Raw genomic sequence first — 19,588 nt, 5'->3', positions numbered from 1 at the left:
TAATAAAACAGGCTCCTCATAAAATAGCGTTCTGGGGCGGAGAGACCCCAGCTCCACCTATCGGTCGGCGTTGTGCTGGGAGACTGGAGAAGACAAGCTGCAGGCCGCGCCCGGCCAAGGGGGCTGGTTCCAGTGCTGGTGCTTGCATTGGACCCATGTTCCCCAGGTCCACAAAGCTCTATCCCAGCAAGTGCAAGCGTCAGGTTTAAGGGGCAGAAATCCATGCAAGATCTTCCAACTGGAGGAAAAAGATTCCATCTTCCTGAATTCTTGCTCCAATCATCATATCCAAAATGCACGTTCAATAATTCACTTGTGGATAGCAAGGCGGAGCTGGTCAGAAGCAGAATCGTTTCACCGGCTCCACACTCAGGGTTCTTTCAAGACCACCAGCTATCCAACCAGTTCACCCTGAAGCTCCTTCCTTCCTTTCCAGCACATGTCCATCCACCGATGGCCCCGTCTGTCCGTCTCTCCAAGCATCCATTCATTCTGGGCAGATCTTTGAAAAGCTACCCGGTGGGCAGCACATGGGATTTTTGAAAGGGAGGCCCCGGGCCGAGGCTTTTGTTGGCACGTCCATTTCTCTCCCTGAATCCGAGTCCGCTCTCTAACCTCTTGAAACCATTTGCCTGCGACTGGAAGAACACATCAGAACGCGTTCTAGGAAAACATGCCCTCCCTCTGCTTTACAGCGCGCACTAACTGATTAATATTCTGTTTCTTTTGTATTAGCTACTCCAATTGTCGTTCAGAACAAGACCCATGGAATGCCTGAGGGATGCCCCTGTGTAAGAATTAGGGTTAGGAGGGTCGGCAGGAGCAGCTGTAGGTTAGAGGCCCGTTGGTGGGCAGTGCAATTGAGCGTCCCTTGTGTCCTCGGCCCCTTTAAATTGGCATTCGTTCCCCTTCCCTTCCACAGTGTAGGAACTTGGGCTCAGAAAAATATAGAGAAGTCCCCACTTAGAAAGTGGCAGGGGTCAGGATTCAGCATTCTTCTTGATTTTTGCATTCTGTTCTCTCTTCCACCTTGCCACCCTCACTGGACAGGGCCTTTGGGGTCCACCTTAATTCTGGCTTTGCCTAGAGAGACAGCTGCGTGTCCTCAGATGACCACCACCCCACCCCCAACCCCCTCTCACCTTTCCCTGAAGCTGGGAACCAGCACGGTTCAGACCTCTTCCTGGTGTCCAGGGCCTTCGAGTTGGGGGAGGAAACGGGAGCAGCATTCCCTGAGCATGCTTTAAGTAGCCTTTTATTTCCTCGCAGCGAGCTCCTGCAAGTCGGGAGGGGGGCGGCTTGCCCTTTTAACAGATGGAGAAACCGGGCTCAGAGCAAGGCTTGCCTTGACTTGCCCAAGGTCTCAGCATTAGAAAACAGTAGAATCCGCCATGAACCCCACTTTCCCATGTCAGCAGCCTCACCCTCTCTTCCACATCATCTGGGGTTTGTGCTAAGAACCTAATTATGATGCTGCGTGCTTCTGGATGGTGGGCAGCGGCCCCCCGCAGAGTGTGTGTGTGTGTGTGTGTGTGTGTGTGTGTGTGTGTGTGTGTGTGTGTGTTGAGGTAGCTGCTTCCTGCCCATTTCACGTGGGCCCTGGTTTGTTTTCAGCTGCAGGGTGAGCAGGGCCACTAGGCCCCAAGACATTTTCCTCTTTGTAGGCCTGTCAACAGGGGGGTTTCCCATCCAATTGGATGCTGAGAGAGAGACAATAAAATCAGCTACCATCCTGCCATCCTCGCTGCTAAGGTACATACTGGCCATATTCTCCCGAGACAGACAGGCTTGCCCTGAGCTGAAACCTACTCGATTGCACCTAACAACAAAAGCTGGTGTGTCGCTTCCAATTCACGGGGACTCCATGTGTGTCAGGGTAGAACTGTGTCCCACAGGGCCTTTCTCCCTGTTCCTCTGCCAGGACTCGAACTTCCGACCTCTTGGTTAGCAGCTGAGCATGTGAACCATTTGCACCACCCAAGGACTTTCAAAAGACAATCGGGAGCTCTAAAAAAGCCGCACTGTCATCAGCACCGCTGGTCCTCACCCACTGCAGACCCTCAGGCTGGGCAGACTGCAGCCAATGACAGGCAGCGACTGCCGTGCTTCATCATCTCAGCCACCAAGAGGCCCGTGGCTAAAGGCCTTGCAGCACTGAGATATCTGAGGAGGGCCTGGCCCTCTGCTCCCTGTAGGGAAGACAGAACACCCTGGATATCGGGAGGTTTCACTGTGCTCAGTAAGAAGGGTCCCAATTCATGCACCGGGACGCCTCAAGTCAATGTCCTGCTTACCTCTCTGGTCATACCCCTCCGAAACTCTGCTCCTGGTAAATAATCTTGACTGTGTGTAAAATGGATCCAGGAGCCTTGAGGAAAAGAGACAAGTCCCCGCTGTGTTTTATAGAAGCGATGGTTAATGTTCTGCCAGACTGCTATGGCCCTCAGCCACACGGCGAGTTACTGCCCTCGCTCCGCCTCAGAGGGGGCCTTTCAACGCCACAGCCCTTGGTGGACTCAACCACTCTGGTTCAAATCTTTCAGGACAGTTCCACACAGCTGCAGTTTCTTGCACTGTTGGATCATAGGCTCCCCCACCCCCTGTCTTGGTAACTCTCAGTGTGAATGACCATAAAAAGCCCCCACTGTGTGGGTGAACATGCTCTACCCAACCCTGTCCCCGCATAATACATCTTTAGATTGTTTCCAGAAAATGCCAGGGTAAATATCCTTGTTCTTGAATGGTTCTCTCTCTCTTTCTCTTTCTTTCTCTCCTTCTCTCCCTCCCCCCTTCCCTGTCTTTCCTTTCATATGATTGGAAGGAATAGGATGATTAGCAACTTCCCTTAACCAGGAACTGCATGCTGAGTGCTTTCCACACACTGCTCCGTGGCATGCTCTCAGCAGATCTGTGGGCGCAGGTATGACAAGCCCTGTTGTATAGAAGAGGTAACGAATGCTCTGAGCCTTGTCACTGCCCTTGGTTACACCGCTTGTTAATGAGAGGGCTGGGCTTCAAGTATGTCTCTCTAACTCCAGAGCCCGTGCCCTTCACCCACTGCACAGGAAGATTTCTGCTTCATATTGCTATGGAACTGTCCGAAGGAATGACCACGCTTTGTGCTTCCCCCAGAACTGAGAACCCCGGGGAATGGATGTTCTGGGAGCCTGAGAGGAGCATAGCTGCCAATTGAATTCCTTTCAGCTAAGGAAAATTCTGTAGCCTGGGCAGAGGGCTGCCCACCCAACAGCCTGCCACACTGCTCAGAAGGAGGGAATCAGATCATCTGAACTGCACTGCGTGACCCCAGCACCCAAGGCCCCAGAAGATTAAAATAAGATCAGAAGAAGCTGCCAGAAGCAGTTAGTGAGAGCTCGCCCAAAGCCCAGGTCTCAGCACACTTGGGGATTTTATCTCTTCACACCGACTACACATGCTCGGACAAGAGGCACGGCAAGGGCTCAGCCAGGCTCAGCTGTCGGCGGGCGGTCCTGAGGGTGGCTCACCACAGGCAGAGAGCCCCTGCTGCCCTCCGCTGCCCCGGGCTGGGGCCAGCAGACTGCCTGTAGCATCAGGGAGACCTAGGTCAGCAGCCCAGCCTGCCACTTACTGGCCTTGAGGCCCTGAGTACGTCTCTGCCCCTTTCCAACCTGATGCCGATTAGCATCCAGCACACAGGAGACAAACCAGCATCCTAAATGGACTCTTGAGGCTGATCTCCCTGACTGTGGGGCTTTGGCCCCCGGCTTCTCCTCCTGCTGGTTTCCTGCAGTGATGGCCACAGCCCCACCACTCTCCTTGACCCCTGCCCCCTGAGCCACCTACTCCCCTTCCTCAGCCCACAGTCCCCTGATGTGACACTGACCACACCACCCATGTTACAGCCTTTTCTCTTTCAAATACACACACACCACCATCACCACCATCACACACCATCCCCAGTGGTCTGAGAGGCCCTCCAGCAGGCTGGGATCATGTATCCTTCAGGTTTAACACTTCACCTCCTGGACCTGAGCCTAACCCAGACCTAACCTCCCCAACCCCCGGGAGAATTTCCCTGAATGAATCAACAGGGAATCGTTGAAGGTTCCCAGGTTGCAGCTCCCAGCCCAGCACTCTGGGGGGTGAGGGGAAGGTGTCAGTTAACAGCCATAAGGGTGTCCAGAGTGCCTACTGTGTGCCAGGCCTAATTAGGATTTGAATACAAAGCTCCAGGCACCCCCCCACCCCGCCCTTGCCCTCTACAAGTCAGGAACTGTGACCAAGCCCCAAGAGCAAGACTCCCAGATGCCATCTGGGCCCAGGGCCCCAAGGGGCAGGGGGCAGCTGTCTCTGAATTACCTCCTGGCAACCCCCCAAATCTCACTCCTTGAGCAGCTGAGAGTCTCAACACGGAGCAGAAGGTCACAGGCCCAATTAGCAAGATGAGAGGCTCCCAACCCGACGCATGCCGGCCCTTCAATGGTGGGCTGTGGGCCCTGGAGCCCAAGCCATGCTGGATGTGGAGCCTGGGCCCAGATTGGGGAAGTAGGAACTGCCAAGGAAGGCCCCCTGGCACACACACCCCTACCAGTTCCCACCCATGTGCCAAGATTTGCCACAGCCCAGGAAAACCCAAGAGCCTGGACTGGCAAGGACATCCCCGGTCTTTATAGTAGCATGCCCCAATGAGACTGCTGATTGCAGGCTACACACACACACACACACACACACGCGCGCGCACCCACATACACACCACACCACCACCCCCAAATCTGAAAATGAGGTCATTGTTAGTCCTGCCGAGTTTACAAGGGAGCTTAGTCTCTCACAGGTGGAATGACTTGCCCTTGACCCAGAATGTACACACGAAAGGGCTGGGTCCCTGAGCCCCACCCTGCCTCTGCTGCCCTGTCCATCCCCTCTTCTCACCACTAAAGAACTGGGGAGTGGGGAAGCGGAACAAGGCCTATGTGACTGACTGCCCCCCTGTCGGCTTTGGGAGGGCTGCTTAGGGCACTCCTGAGCCAGGGGTGTGTGCATGGCAGGTTTTTAGTTTTTAACTTTTTAAAATTAATTAGGTGAAGGTTTCCAGAGACCATTGTTTCGCATCCAGTTATCATCTCCTCATCCTTTCTAAGCCCTTTGATGTACCTGTGCTTACCCAAACCCCTCCCCGTGTTTGTTCCCTTTCCTCCCCCCTCCTCTCCTAACCCTCTGGGCTCTGTCCCTAAATCCAGCTCCAGACCTAAAGGGGAAGGACCACCATCTCTGGGTCCCACCGCTCTCCATCCAGCCAAGCCTGGTCTCTTTTAGGACTTTGAAGTCTTATCTCATTCTCTCCCTTTATCTAGAACCTGCCCAGGAAGGCACCATCTGGTTTGGGTCTTAGCGTTCCCACTAAGTTCAGGTTGGGGCACTCAAGTTGGGGCCTTTCGAGGTGAGGCAGTCTTCTTTCCTCTGGACAGCCAAAGAGTAAAAGGAGCACCTCCGGGGGCTGCCCAGGAGCTTTGAAGACCTTGGTCAGTGGCCACTCGCCGAGTTCGGAGAGTTAGGGTGTAGAGCGTGGCCTCTGAGTGATGTCCCAGGCACACGGACAGGCATGCACCCCTGAAGTCTGCTGGCAGGAGGGACAAGGAGAAATACAACCTGAGAAATAGCCTAGTGGATGGATGAAGATTGGAAAGGCAGTGGAGACCACCCAGCCTAGAGAGGAAAGGACTGCCTAGCCACTGAGGCCTCCCTATTGCCACCAAAGCCTTGCCTCCCCACTAATGTGGGCAACTCAGCCCTGGTTCTGGCTCCAGGCCCTCCACAAGCCGCCCCCTACCCACCTCACCAGCCTCTTCTCTCAAAACCTGCCCTGACCTCTCACGCTTATACCCCTTTCCACTCCAGAGGCACCTCCAGGCCCAGGGCCAGCCTCTGCCATGACCAGGCATAAAAACCTACTGTCATGTTGCGCCCACCCCACCCCCCAATTTGGGTGTATAAGCTCTGGCCACTGGCCAAGCATGTCCCCGACAGAGAGGGAGGACTTGGTCCCATGCCCATCCCCCCCAACTAGATGAGCTCACCTGGCAGTTGGTATCCATGGCTGGTCACAGCAGCAGTCCTTCTAGTTACTGTGTTTCAGTACGGCCTCATGGCATTTCTCTGTGCCGACACAGATCTGTGTACCCATCTGTCTTCAGTGCTCCCTCCCTGAGAACCGTCCTCACCCTTACCCCGGTCCCTCCGGGAATAGCTCGTCCAGTTCCACAGCGTAAGCCTCTGTGGGTCTGACACCAAGCTCACCCCCAGCCCACCTTCCAGAAGCCTCTCTGTCTTGCTTCTGAGCCTGTTGTCTGTTGTTTTAAATCCTGCCCTCACTCAGAGTGCGCTCTGAAGCATCAGCAGGGTGGCGGGGCATAGGAGAGGAGGGGCCTGGCAGGGGTTCTCTGGGATGATTCTGGGATCCTGTGATACACCCAGGCCCGGGGTGGCTCAGAGAGCTAACACAAAGCTCTTGACAGTTTGAGTCTCCCAGAAGCTACCCAGAAGAAAGGCCTGACAATCGACAGAGCCCTGGGATGCACGTGGGACTCAGCCCAGTGGGGACTGGATTCTGCCAAGGGCCGCTGCGGAACCTCAAAGGCAGAGACCCTTCCTGCACTCTCCTCCGTGGACACCCAGGGGAGACCCCTGCACAGAATGGAAACGCTCCACGTGGATCGCCAGGCAGGTGGTCCTGGTGGAGGACGTATTGTGTGCCAGCTGTCCACATAGCAGTGCTACGCTGCCCTCTAGGGTCGCGGGGAGTCTGCCGAGTCCAGTTTGGGATTCAAAGCATTTTGCACAAGTTCCCATTTGACTTTTGTAAGACTATCTAGAACCTTATAAAACCCCCTCCGCCATTTTACAGACTCATGAGGTAAAGTGACTTTGCCAAGGTCACCCAGCGCACCCCACCCCCCACCCCCCAACCATGCCCCCGCGGGCCAGGACACGTTCACAGGAGACCCTTTGTGTGGAGCGAAGTGACACTTTTCAACCCGACCACCCGCGCCCCTTCGTTACCTCCGGACCAAGTCCGTGCTGGCTTCCCTTCCGCGCATCCTTTCCCTTCCCCTCCGCGATCGCAAGTACATTTAAATGTCAATTAAATTTGAAATATCTACATTTGTCAGCATTTCATTCCGGGCCAGCGTGACGTGCTGCTGGTTTGTCCACGCGATGTGACACATGAAACACACGCTCAAGATGCGGATCGTCCTCATTAAAAAATAAGCCCGTGCGCTCCCGGCGCGGCCACAGAGCACGTCCCCGCTTCCTGACGCCGCGTCGCTGACATGGTATTTAAAAAGGAACAGCCGCGCCTGTCACCACTGTCACACGCGCGTGCTAACCGGCGACACGTTAAACCAAACATTAGAGAGGGGCCGGGAAGCCATTCTCCATGGTGACTCCGCGCGGAGATGAGATGGGCCAGAGGCGGGGCCGCCGCGCGGAGATGATGGGGGTCTGCACGGTGATGGACAGCAGGCCCGCGCTGCGCCCAGGCTCCGGCAGCCCCGCGTGCCACGACCCGCCTTTGCAGACAGCTCTTTGTGTGTAATGAAATCCAGGCAGGTGGTGGGTGGCAGACTGCAGGGTGGGAGCTGAATTGGGTTAATGAGGGAAGAGGTACACTTTTATATATATATATACACGCTGCCTTAAGCTAATAAAAATTTTAAACCTGGGCGTTGTCGATGGTTCATCCTTTATGTCTGACAAATACCCGCTGTTTCATGGGAGAACAGGAACCATTGAATTTAAATACGTTTATTTTGAAGTCCCACCTTTAATGAAAAGCAGAGGGGGCGTGCCCCCCTCCCCTCCGCTCAGTGCCGTGTTTCAGATCCATGAAAGAGAAGAGGCAGGATTGCCTGGTGGTTCAGGGTCAGACCCCATTCCATCCCCGGCTCGGCCCTGGCTTCTCCGTGCCTACAGCGTAGTGACTCCCTCTCTTTGGCGCTTAGCTGCTTCGTCTGCAAGATGGGGCAAGGTCAGGAATTCACGGAACTCGAGGGGCCTCATTTAACCCGACCTGTAAGTACTGCCGGTGTCACCACCATCATGCATGCCGCGGAGAGCCCTGGGACTGGCCAAAGCCCAGGAAGACTTCTCTGGACAGTGGCAGGGCCTCTGTCTGCGTCTCTGCCCAACTGACCCAGCTGGAAGTGGAGGCACCCCTTCACCGGCCTCTGCCTCAGGCCCCTCCACAGTCGCTCCCACATGGGGAGCCACAGGATTTTGACAGGGACGTGAACCGCAGGAGCCTAACCCAGCGAAGCCAAGACCCAAGAACTCGGTGCTCTTCAGTGAAGACAGAGGCCCTCAGTGGGTGTGCCAGCCTATGCTGGGTGCTTCCCCCAATCCCTGGCCCAGCTCCATTGGTGTCCAAGAGGCTTGAGGTCCAGCCAGAGCCTCGTTCATTCTGTTTGTCCCAAACAGAGGGACACCCCCACCCCTGCTTTGAACACCCATAGTGTGGCTGGCAGGAGAGTGTGGGCCCTGGTGGTGGTCAGCCCTGGCCTGGGATCCCTGCAGTCCCTTCTTTTATTTACCTGTGGTTCCCTATCCCCAGCTCACAGCAGGCACTCCAACGTGTCTCCTGGATTGACCGCATCAGTGGGTGCAGCAGTACCTTCCTGCTGGCGAGCCACAAGGAGTGGAAATGACTGAGAAGCTCCTGGCGGGGCCTGCTGCTGCTGCTGTCGGACACCATCCAGTCAAATCTGACTCATTTGTGACCCTGCATCAGACAGTGGAACTGCCCCACTGTGAACTTGACTGGAACAGCCTGTCAGTGAGCAGCAGAGTGCTTAACCATCTGTGCTACCAGGGGTCCTTGGCCCGGTGCCTGTTGATGGATCCTATCTTAAATATGTCTCCAAGACTCCTGCCTGCCCCTGTACACTTGACCCCCTCATCCCCAAGCACTGTTTTCTTGTACGTGCCTTGGCATCTCAGAGGGCAGATGGTGGAATCCAGAGAGAGGACACTTGTACCCCAGCCACAAGCTGATGACAGGAGACATCTGAGGGGCACGCTCCAGGAATGGTCGCCATAGGTTCATGTGTTGCCTTGTGTCCCCAGAGAGACCTTCCCAGCATGCTTGCCTTCATGTGTCCCGCAAACTTCCGTTGCCTTCCTGACAGGTCTCTGCTCCCGTGGAGAGAGCTCAACTCAGAAAAAGGACTGGGCGGTATCCATGAGGTGCAAAGACATGCAGCATGGGAGAAGTGAATACCCTGCAGGGAGAAGACAGTCTGGGAACTCCAGGAGGGCTGCCTGGAAGAAGTGGCACCTGAGTCGCAAGTCTGCAAAACCGCAGAGTAGCCAGCTCACCATGGAGGGTGGAGAGCTGCTGTGGGGGCCCTTTGTGTGCAGAGGTGGGCCAGGCAGGCAGGTGGGCTCAGCCCTACTTGGAGCTTGGCCTTGGGCCTGTAGCACGGCAGATTTCACCCCAGGACCCAGCAGCCCGTGTGTGAACCCCAGAGCTGAGCAGGAGTCCTGGGTACCTGTCTGAACCGCCTCCCTGCCCTGCTCCAGGGAACAGCAGTCCACACGTGCTCGAAAGTGGATCCCTATAACTGAACAGATGTGGAAAGCTGTCCGCACAGCTGAGCGTTAGGATTCTCAACGCTTTGTGCAATGAATCCGCTCGGCCCACACCCGATGGCAAGGGAAGGATTCAAAAGCACAGTTCGGCAATTCTTAAGCAGGAGATAAGCTCGGACCCATGGTTCCTAGCAGGCTGTTGGCGATGTCAGGGTCCCCCCCCCCTCATGTTTTCTGTCTGGGCTCAGCAGAAGTGGCAGGAGCTGAGCTGCCATTCCTCGGGGGTGTCGGGGGCTGGCTTTCTCCTGCCCTCTCAACTGAAGCCAAAGCCAAATGCATCCCTGTCTCAGGAAAGGCCGTGGTGCTTCTCATCTAGCCTGTGACACCCTGCACGGCAGCTGGGAGAGCGAGCGCTGCCCCCTGGAGCTTCCTGGATGTGACCCTGGGTGGATGGCTCCACATAATTACGAGGACAGGACTCTTCCCCTGGCCGGGCTGCAGAGTGGTGTGGCACGGACATGCTCAGACCCAGCATCTGGACCACTTCTAGAAGAACCGCATGATCTCAAAAAATAAATAAATAAATAGATAAATAAAGAACCGCATGCTCTCAACTATCAACGGGACCTGAACTGGTGACTGTAGAGAGCAGCCCAGACCAAATCCACTGGAGGCAGTCACTCTGCCCTATTGGCCCCCCTCCCGGTGGCCTCTGGGTGTTCTTTTTCAGCATGCCACCCCTCCCTGACAAAGTCGCAAAGGCATTCTGTCTTGGGAAATCATGAAGTCGACAACAAGACTTCTCGGGCTGGAGGGCAGGAGCAAAGGTGGCGGTTCGGCCCATGCATGAGCTCCTCCCAGGAGCCCTGCGACACCCAGCGCACAGGCCCGGAGAGACGTCTCAGTGGTCGGCACTGGGACCTGAACCGCAAGCTCCGGGGCCCACCTCCTCCCCTGAGCACACAGCCTCTCCTGGCCTGTCCACTCTAGACAGAATTCATGACTACCAGCGTGGCACTGCTGTGGGCCGTGTTTATGTTTGTGTTTATAGAGGTAGCGCTCACAGGTGGCTGACGAGGGAGATGCATTTTTTATCATGATGAATATTTAATTTCCACATCGCAGATGAGGCAGACTCTAAAGAGGTGTCTGAGGGAGACTCCGGAGATGGCCGCTCATCAGGAAAGGGCTCTCTCTCAGAGCTCCTCCACATGGCTCACTTCCCCTCTTGGCGTCTGTATGTCTCCCTGAGGATCGGAGTAGATGGGCGCATGGCGGGAAAGGTAGAAGCCCCGGGAAACAGAGGCAGGAGGAAAGTCACCCGCGATCCTGCTGGTTGTGGTTGACCCCGAGACACGTCTTTCCAGACTTTGTTCCTCGCACGGTTGTGCCGGTCAGGGAGACGGGGTGCCAAATATTGTTTCTCCCTGAGCAGTGTGTTTCAGGAGAGCACACTGCTCACCCAGCTAGTCACTCAACACAGCCGATGGCTGGAAAGGTAAGGTGCTCCGATGTCTGGATACTGTGCCCAGCAGGGACGGGCATCTCTGCCTAAGCCTGGTGCACTAGGAGTATCGGGAGGGGGAGTGTGGCTCAGGCTCGTGCCCATGGCAAATCCTCAATTTCTTTTTCCATCTGGAACCGACTCCTACACCTTTGAGCCTGTCAGACACCCCCCATGCCTCGAGGCCTTACTCTGGGGACCCTGCCCCCACAGGCCTGCAGGTTCAGGACAGCACCCCCGCTGCCGCTTCAGCCTCCCAAACCTGATGATGCTCCTAATTGTCTGTTCTCTCTTTTGTCTTCTCCGCCCAGCCTGGTAAAGCCCTTGCGACACTACGCGGTCTTCCTCTCCGAAGACTCCTCTGACGAGGAATGCCAGCGGGAAGGCCCGAGCTCTGGCTTCACCGACAGCTTTTTCTTCTCCGCTCCCTTTGAATGGTCTCTTCCTTCTTCCGTTCTCCTGCTTGCTTGAGCTCGGCTGGGTGACTCTCAGGCACCGAGGGGGCTGGGGGGCACTCTGCTGCTTGCTGTTGGTTTGGGGAGGGGCGTCTGAGCCTGCTGCCTGCCAGGGCCCCCAAGTGCCAACTCGAAGGGTGAGGACCCCCTGGCAGGGTCAAATGAGGCCACAGGGATGGTCCCCGCCGCTCAGAGGGGAAAGCCACTCTGCCTTCATTGAGCTGCCCACATCAAGTTGGCTGCATGGTGGTACCTAGCAGGAGCCCGCTTCTTCTCAGCACATCTGAGGAAGTCCGTGAAGGTGGCACATCTGATTGAAGTTAAAAAAGGCAATCATGGGAGGTGCACAGAGGGGTCTCCAGTCTGCTCCGCATTCTGGAAACAAGCAGTACTGTTTCTAGAACCAAGAACCAGTAGCAAGAAAGCAGCAGAGGGGAAGAAGAGGCTCCACCACAGCCCCCGCCTCACCCCACCCCCACCCCCCTCTGCCGAGCGATGTGCTTCTCATTTTCTCTCCTTTACCAGTGTTTGCCCACCCACTTCCCCTCCACCACAGAGGTCTTCAGAGCTGGGACGGAGCAGGGGGGCGGGAGAGAGAGATAGATAGATAGATAGATAGAGAGAGAGAGAGAGAGAGAGAGTGTGTGTGTGTGTGTGTGTGTGTGTGTTTTAACCAGGTCCTATAAGCGCTTTTATTAAGAGCCTATAAGAAGAGCTGCCCGTTGCTAGATGGCCACACCCTCTTCCGCCTGCTGGTCCCTGTGCCCAAACCCCACCAGAAGCCCAGGGCCAGGCTTCCCTGAGATCCCAGCCCATTGCCCGGGCTGGGCCACTGCCCCAAGAGGGCAGCCGTGCCGAGATCAGACATCTGCTCCCTAGCCCTGGACTGCCACCAGCTCACCTGTGACCGCAGGTGTGCTTCTCGATCCTTGTGAAAGCCTCACTTAAAAATCGGGGCCTTTGAGCGTGTCCCCGCGGGCAGTCACAGCCTGTCCTGTCCACGCCGCATGGAATCTTTTTCCTGAAATGTTTCTTTTAAACTCCTTAAAAATTAGCCTTGTCCTATGCAATAATATGTATGATGTCATAGGCTTAGTCTTCCCGTTATTTCCACGACTAGTCAAAATGAAGAAGGGATGAACCATCAGAATGAGAAATCACCTGATGTGCAGGTAGAGGCTCCCAGTTTGGGTGATGTCCAAGGGACCCCCTCCTCGCCCAGCAGATCAGGCCCAGGGCTCAACGCCATTGCTCTCTGTTTTTAACCCGTTCACGTGTTCCTTAATAAAACGGTCGATCATGCTCACTTCATTCCCCCAGGACTGCAGAGGTCAGCACAGGCCTGCATATGTTCCAATAGAAACTGACCCATCTGAAAACCAATGCCATGTAAGACAGCACTGCTGCCATAAGCTTCAGAAGCCCACTGCCTTTCCTTTATGTCCCCACACTGTGCTTGACCATGATTGGAGTCCACCCACAGCCATCAAGTTGAATAAGTCTGTATGGAAGCAGACAGCCTCCTCTGTCCCGCAAGGAACAGGTGGTGGGTTAGAACTTCCTCCCTCATGGTTAGTAGCCCAAGGCCTAACCCACTGTGCCATCAGAGCTCCTTAAACTTGTTTACCCCCGCAAAAAAAAAACATTGCCACCCAGCTATTTTCAACCCATAGTGATCCTATGGGACAGGACAGAGTAGAACTGCTCCTGTGGGTTTCTGAGGCTGTAAACCTTTACAGGAGCAAAAAGCCTCATCTTTCTCCCATGGAGCCACTGGTAGATTCAAACAGCTGACCAAGGCTCGCTCCTTATACACTGGATTAAAGGTTCTTTAATTCTACTCTGTCCATCGACTCAATGGTGGAGTTCCATTTTTTCTCTTTCTCTTTTCCCCTTGGGCTAGAAAGCCTCCGTGAGTAAGGATGTGAGCCCTCCCCCAGGGATCGCTGGCCTCAGTGCTGGATGGAGTCCTTACTGGTAGTGGGGACTGGTGGTCAGTCTCCCCTGCCCTGTCTTCAGCTGGCCTGGGACCAGCAGCCTGTGTAGGACCAGCAGGTGGCACCCATTCTCCACCACACAGAGCAGCCCGCCTAGATCAACCTGTCCCTGGGGCCCCAGAGTCCCTGCTTTGGGGTGAGTCACTGCTGCTCTGGCCAGTGTCTCCACCACAGGTCAGGGCTTCCCCACACAAGGGTGGTGCCTTGTGGGAAAGGTGGGTAAGAGGAGCTCTGGCCTGCTGCAGTTTTGCTGGGGCTCACACAGCTAGCCCACGTGATGAGTCATGCTTACCGGCCGGCTGCTAGTGCTGTTAGCTTCTGCGTACCTGCGTACAGGAAGGCTCAGGAAGGTTAAGTGACTTGCCCAAGCAAGCCCAGCAAGCAATGGCACAACCTGGTGTGGGACCCAGGATAAGCTAAAGTCCAGACAGTTTGCTCAGAGGATCTTGGAACTTGCTGGGTTGCTATCAATCATGGGTCCTGGCTGCAGGCACCTGCCCACTGGATGGGGCTCAGGACTGCCTGCCAGGTGTGTCCTGTTGCCTACACCTTGTCTGAGTGGCTCTGCAATCCCCCCAACTAGTCATATGGTGTGGGGGGAGCTGTGGTTTTAGGAGGATTTAGTGGGGCCCCTCACATTGGAACACAGCTGGCACAATGAACATGGCTCAGCCATGAGCCAAAAGGTTGGTAGTTCAAACCCACCGTGGGAGAAAAGACCTGGGATCTTCCCAGATAAAGATTAAGGCCTAGGTAATCTATGGAGCAGTTCGACCCAGTCGCTGTTTGAGTCAGAACTGATTCGGGGGCACATGGCAACAGCGGGCCCCCTCTGTGCAAGTGAGAGCCAGCGTGGCTGCTCAAGGCCCCAGTGGGCAGACCTCAAATTCAGACCCAGGCCTGTCCCTGGACATAGCTCACACCCTTACTACCCAGCCCCGACACCAAGGACCTAGGCCACTCCTTTCTAAAGGCCAACCGGGCATGTACCCCTAAAACTGATGTTCCCAGGGGGCTTGGGAGTGTGTGCTCCCACATGCAGGCCCTAGGGAGACTCTGCAGCCTGCTCTCTCCCCTTTCAGGCCCCAGCCCTATCGGACACTCAAGGAGTCAGACAGCGCAGAAGGCGACGAGGTGGAGAGTCCAGAGCAGCTAGCACATGCTCCCCGGGGCCCAGCCCCAGCCCCAACTGACCGGGCTGCCAGCATCGACCTCCTGGAGGATATCTTCAGCAGCCTGGAAATGGAGGCTCCCCTGCAGCCTCTGGGCCAGGCCAAGAGCTTGGAGGACCTTCGGATGCCAAAAGACCCACTGGAGCAGCCGGGGACCTTTGATTACCAGGTATGTGTGGGTAGGGAGAGGGCCTGTGGGGGCGGTGCATCCCGCACACACCAGGCAGGTCCCCCATTTGACAGTGGGATGGGCCAAGGGAGGGGCAGCAACCCTCCCAGGCTCCTCAGCCAGTGGCTGAGGGCTGACTGGCCCCTGGAGGCAGTGCCCGAGCCCGATGGATATAGCTGCCCCCACTTCTGCTTGTGCATCAGGCTGGTACTCTAAGCCACTCTCCTTAGGAACTCCAGCAGGAGCTGTGGCCTCTGCAGAATTGGCATTTTTACCATCACCTCCGAGACCCCTTGAAACTAGGTTCAGGATGGTTCTCATGGGACCAATGACGCTGTGTAACTTCTAGTCAGTCGCCTCCCTGGCCTATGCCTCGGTTTCCCCACTTACACACAGGGGCTGTGGACTTTGCAGTCTCTGGGTCATGCTGTGGGATTGGCAGAGCATCTAAATATCCAAGAATTCATCTCTTGCCCTGCAGGGGGAGCGCTACTCCCATTGAGCTGCTGAGCAAATGCAGGGCCCTGGTCACAGTTAGTGCTGATTACCCTCACCGAGCAGAGCAGGGACCTGAATCCATCTCCCTGCTTTCTCTGACCCGCCCGAGCCTCACCCTCTCAGGCCCAGATGCCCACACCCTCAGAGAAGGAAAACATGCCAATGGAGGCACTTTGCTGAAAGCACGGGGCAGCTGTGGGCACCACAGACTGGGGCGTTCTCTGGAACCCTCTAGTGTCACAGTGAGGACACCGGGGCTGGGTGTCCAGCAGGCTTGGATCCTCACTGGATGACCTGCAGGAGATCCTCACCTACTCGGAGTCCCTTCTCCACCACCCCGTGCCACCTGTCTACCAGGCATCCTCAGCAGCATCCTTGCATGCCACCCGAGTCAGCCGTGGTCACTGCCTCCCCCGCTCTCTCCAAACAGAGGCTGGGGCTGGGCCGCAGCGAGAGAAGCCGGGGGATGCCCGTGGCCCTGAGACTGGCCCACCCGTACAACAAGCTCTGGAGTCTGGGCCAGGATGACATGGCCATCCCCAGCAAACCCCCTGCCGCCACCTCTGAGAAGCCCTTGCTGCCACTCGGAAACTCCCTGGCACTGCCCCGCCGGCCCCAGAATCCAGACGGCGTCTTGAACCCCAGCAACAAGGAAGAGACCCCCACGCTCCCTCCAGGCAGCATCACCATCCCTCGGCCCCAGGGCAGGAAGACCCCAGAGCTGGGCATCGTGCCACCACCACCCATAGCGCGCCCTGCCAAGCTGCAGGCTGCCAGCTCCTCCGAGTGGTTGCAGGCCGAGCAGGAAAGGCGGGCTGCCCCGAGCCCAGCCCCATTTCCGGGCCGCCTCCCTGGCACTGCACCCCACAGCAACCCCGAACTGCTCCAGCCTCTCAACCTAGCCCCGGGGACCCCCGGCCCAAGCAGTGATGCCCTGTTGGCCCTGCTGGACCCGCTTCACACAGCCTGGCCAGGCAGCAGCCTCCCTCCAGGCCCTCCCCCCCCAGGTGGAGCCACCCCATTCACCCCACAGTTCAGCTTCCCCACTGCCAGGACCCCTACACCATTCCCGCAGCAGTCACTCAACCCATTCGTCCCTCCTGTGCCAGCCTCACTGCCCACTGTGCCCCTGGTCACCACACCCCCCAGGCCTTTTGGGGCTCCTCCAGCCTCCCTGGGGCCCAGCCTCCTGCTGTCCAATTCCAGCTTCTGCATACCACAGAGGGCTCAGCCCCACCTGGCTGCCCTTTCCATGCCCAACCTCTTTGGCCAGATGCCCATGGGCACCCACACCAGCCCCCTGCAGCCACTGGGTCCCCCGGCCATCACCCCTTCGAGAATCCGAACGTTGCCCCTGGCTCGCTCAAGTGCCCGGGCAGCTGAAGCCAAGCAGGGGCTGACGCTGAGGCCCGGAGAGCCTCCACTCCTTCCTCCCAGGCCCCCCCAGGGCAAGGAGCCAGCACTGCAGTCTTCTGCTCCTCGGGAGGCCAGAGACCCCTTTGAGGATTTGTTACGAAAAACCAAACAAGAAGTGAACCAGGCCCCCGCCCAGGGCTCAGTGGAGCAGCTCCGGAAGCAGTGGGAAACGTTTGAGTGAGTCGGGGCCCCTGGGCCTGCCTCCATGGTACCGTGTTAGCCAGCCCTCTGCCTCCCCTGCCTCCACTTTCTGCCCAGGTTCTGCTGGTGGGAAGGGATGGGGCCCACCTCTGCCTGCCTTCCTGCCCCTCCACAGTGCTCATCTCTGAGATCCGGCCGAGGGCGAATGGCGCTGGCCCAAGCCTGGGAGTGTACCCTGTCCCTAGCTGTCCATCTGACCAACCAGCTCCCCTTCTCAGCAGTCCAGGCTGGCTTTGCATAAGAGGTTAGCTGGGCCCATGGTTGCCCTAGAGCGAGTTCTGCCCACCTTCTCTCTGGAGACCTCCCAAGAAGAACTGCAGAGCCCCTCAGGGCCTCTCTGCCCCCATGTTCTTTCTCCCAACCAACTGGCACAAGGCCAGCGTCACCCTCAGTGTCTGCATTGGACACAGGTGGCCTGTAGGGTTGAAGGGACTCTACCTGATGGGACATTCCCAACCCCTTCTAGCAATACACGTGCCCGCCATTTTGTGAATCCCCACTCCCACCCCCAAACTCAAGTTGTTTGGGGCAAGGTAGGGGCTTGGGGACTGAGGGTTCCTTGGGGTCCCTGGTGATAGCCAAACAGCCCCAGCCAGCCCTGTATGCGGGCTGGGAAGCACCAGCAACTCGGATTCTTAGGAATGAAGATGAAAGCTTCTCAATCAGTGTGAGCAGAGGTGCGGCCAGTTCTCCCAGTCTCCTGCTGCAGGCGGAGCGCCGACTCCGTGGTTGAGCCGGGAAGCTATTCTGGCTCAAAGGCCGCAAGTGATGCCACGGGCAGATGCCAGGGTCACAGCTGCTAGGGCTCCTGGGTTGGCAGCAGGCAGTAGCCCTGAGCGCCTCTGCAGGTCCCAGGGGAGTGGGCAGATGCCTAGAGGCAGGAGGAGGCCCAGAAGCCAGCCACCCTGCCTCTCAGTTCCTGCCAGCACAGAAAATTCCTGAGGCCAACGTCACCAAAGTTCAACTGCAGTGCTTTGTTGTTGTTTCTTTTATCGTTCTTTTCTTTCCTCCCTTATTGAATTGATGAATCTTGAAACGGGCTGACTCCAACACCAAGTTAAAATAGGACCCAACCATGTAAGAAAACCACCCTCTGAGACCCGCAGGAAATTGGGAGCATTTTGACCTGATTTCTCATTTCCTGCTTGTGGACAGTCAGACACCGTCTACGCGCGGGTGTCTGGTGGGGGTGGGAGGTCCTTGGAGACCCTACTCCCCCGGGAGCACCAGGCTGGAGCCGAGGGTGCTTCACATAGCTCTGTGAGGACCGAGGGGCTGGCCCCAAGGTGGGCTCTGATGTGGGGTTCTCGAGCTGCTGGCCCGGCACACAGCCCTTCACCAGTCAATCATGACCCCTCTGGGCAAATCTTCTCAAATCTCGGGGGCGGTGTTCTCTGGCTGCAGTGAGGAGCTAGCTGTTCCACCAGCCCACCCAGCAGGCAGAGGCGAATGGGGAGCCTGGTGTGCGCACCTGGCGTTCCCTCGGGCACTCTGTCTCTTCACTTGCTGGATTGATATTGCAAATCAACAATGAATTTTGTGTGTGCATTCAATAAAAGCTCCTTGGGGAGAAGGCTGCAATCCCTGTGTCCTGAGGAGGCTCCAGAGGGCGGGGAGGCCCAGTGTGGGAGTCTCTGATGGCCAGACCAAGCAGGGAACCACAGAGCCAGGGACCATATCCTGGAGGAATTTGGCAGGGACTTGAACCCTGGCTGGCTTTAGTCAGGGCTCTGAATGGAGCCCATCCCGAGCCCTCACCAGCAAGATGTGGGGTCTGGCCATGGCCTGTGGCAGGTCTACCCAGCAGGGGTTGTGGGCCACAGAAGACTGGGAAAGGGCAATTTCAAACAACACCTGGAAAATGGCCTCCCCCAGGCACTTACAGCGAGGGCAGTGGCAACACCTGTGCTGCTCCTGCTGGATGTCTGTACTGAAGGAGCAAGATGGGTCCAGCACTCCCGTGGGCATTAGGCACCCCCACAGCTCCTCACCCCACCAGGCCCTCCTCTGACTCTGGCCTGCCACTTGACAAGGACAGGTACCCAGAAGCCTAAGATCAAGGGGGAGGGGTGTGGACCTCCGCAGAGGGGAGCAGCCTGCCTCTTCTCAGGAATCCACAACCAACACAGGCTTGCCAAACCCCTGACAAAACCAGATATGACCAGAGGACCGGTTGGAGCCAGAGGCCTCCTATTACTTTCCTGGGCCACGGAGAGCATTAGGGCACTGGGCCCCACCTCCTACGGGATAAGGAACCAAGCGTCTTAACTTAGAACCCAGGAGCCTTCCTGGCCCAGCTTCTGCTAACCCCAGCTCCCCTTCCTCCCTGCTCCAGCCTCCCCAGTCACCTCGGGCTCCTCCTGGTGCTTGCTGGCGGACGCCTCAAGGGGAGTAGGTAGTCACCCCCCAGTTTAAATATGTGACACAGGAAGGGGGAAAGGTCAGCAGGGAGGGGGCTCAGGGAGCCCTCACTGCCCTCATAGGGAGCTAGGCCCTTGACTAGGTGGCCTTCTGAGATCAGAGGTTACAGTGTGGTGGGCCCGCTTCCCCTGCCTGCATTGACCACCTGGAGAGTCCCAGCAGGGGCGGTTGAGACACCTAGAGGGTCT

At 56.9% G+C, this 19,588-nt stretch overlaps 1 protein-coding gene across 13 annotated transcripts in view; it reads left to right on the top strand.

The window, feature by feature from the left end:
- Positions 1-18,544, top strand: part of DENND1A (DENN domain containing 1A) — a 598,491-nt gene extending 579,947 nt beyond the window's left edge. For 10 of the 13 annotated variants that reach the window (XM_075560476.1, XM_075560471.1, XM_075560469.1 and 7 more), the window contains 3 exons: positions 11,383-11,508; positions 14,606-14,864; positions 15,793-18,544. In XM_075560476.1, coding sequence (XP_075416591.1) covers positions 11,383-11,508; positions 14,606-14,864; positions 15,793-16,959 — 1,552 coding nt within the window. In that variant the 3' untranslated portion in view covers positions 16,960-18,544. The remainder of the gene's footprint in view (positions 1-11,382; positions 11,509-14,605; positions 14,865-15,792) is intronic. The other 3 variants (XM_075560472.1, XM_075560474.1, XM_075560475.1) reach the window with 1 other exon arrangement.
- The last annotated feature ends 1,044 nt before the right edge of the window (positions 18,545-19,588 follow it).

The sequence above is a fragment of the Tenrec ecaudatus genome, chromosome 10 (genome assembly GCF_050624435.1).
Source record: "Tenrec ecaudatus isolate mTenEca1 chromosome 10, mTenEca1.hap1, whole genome shotgun sequence".
Taxonomy (NCBI): domain Eukaryota; kingdom Metazoa; phylum Chordata; class Mammalia; order Afrosoricida; family Tenrecidae; genus Tenrec; species Tenrec ecaudatus.
This window is presented reverse-complemented; position numbering and strand designations above follow the sequence as displayed.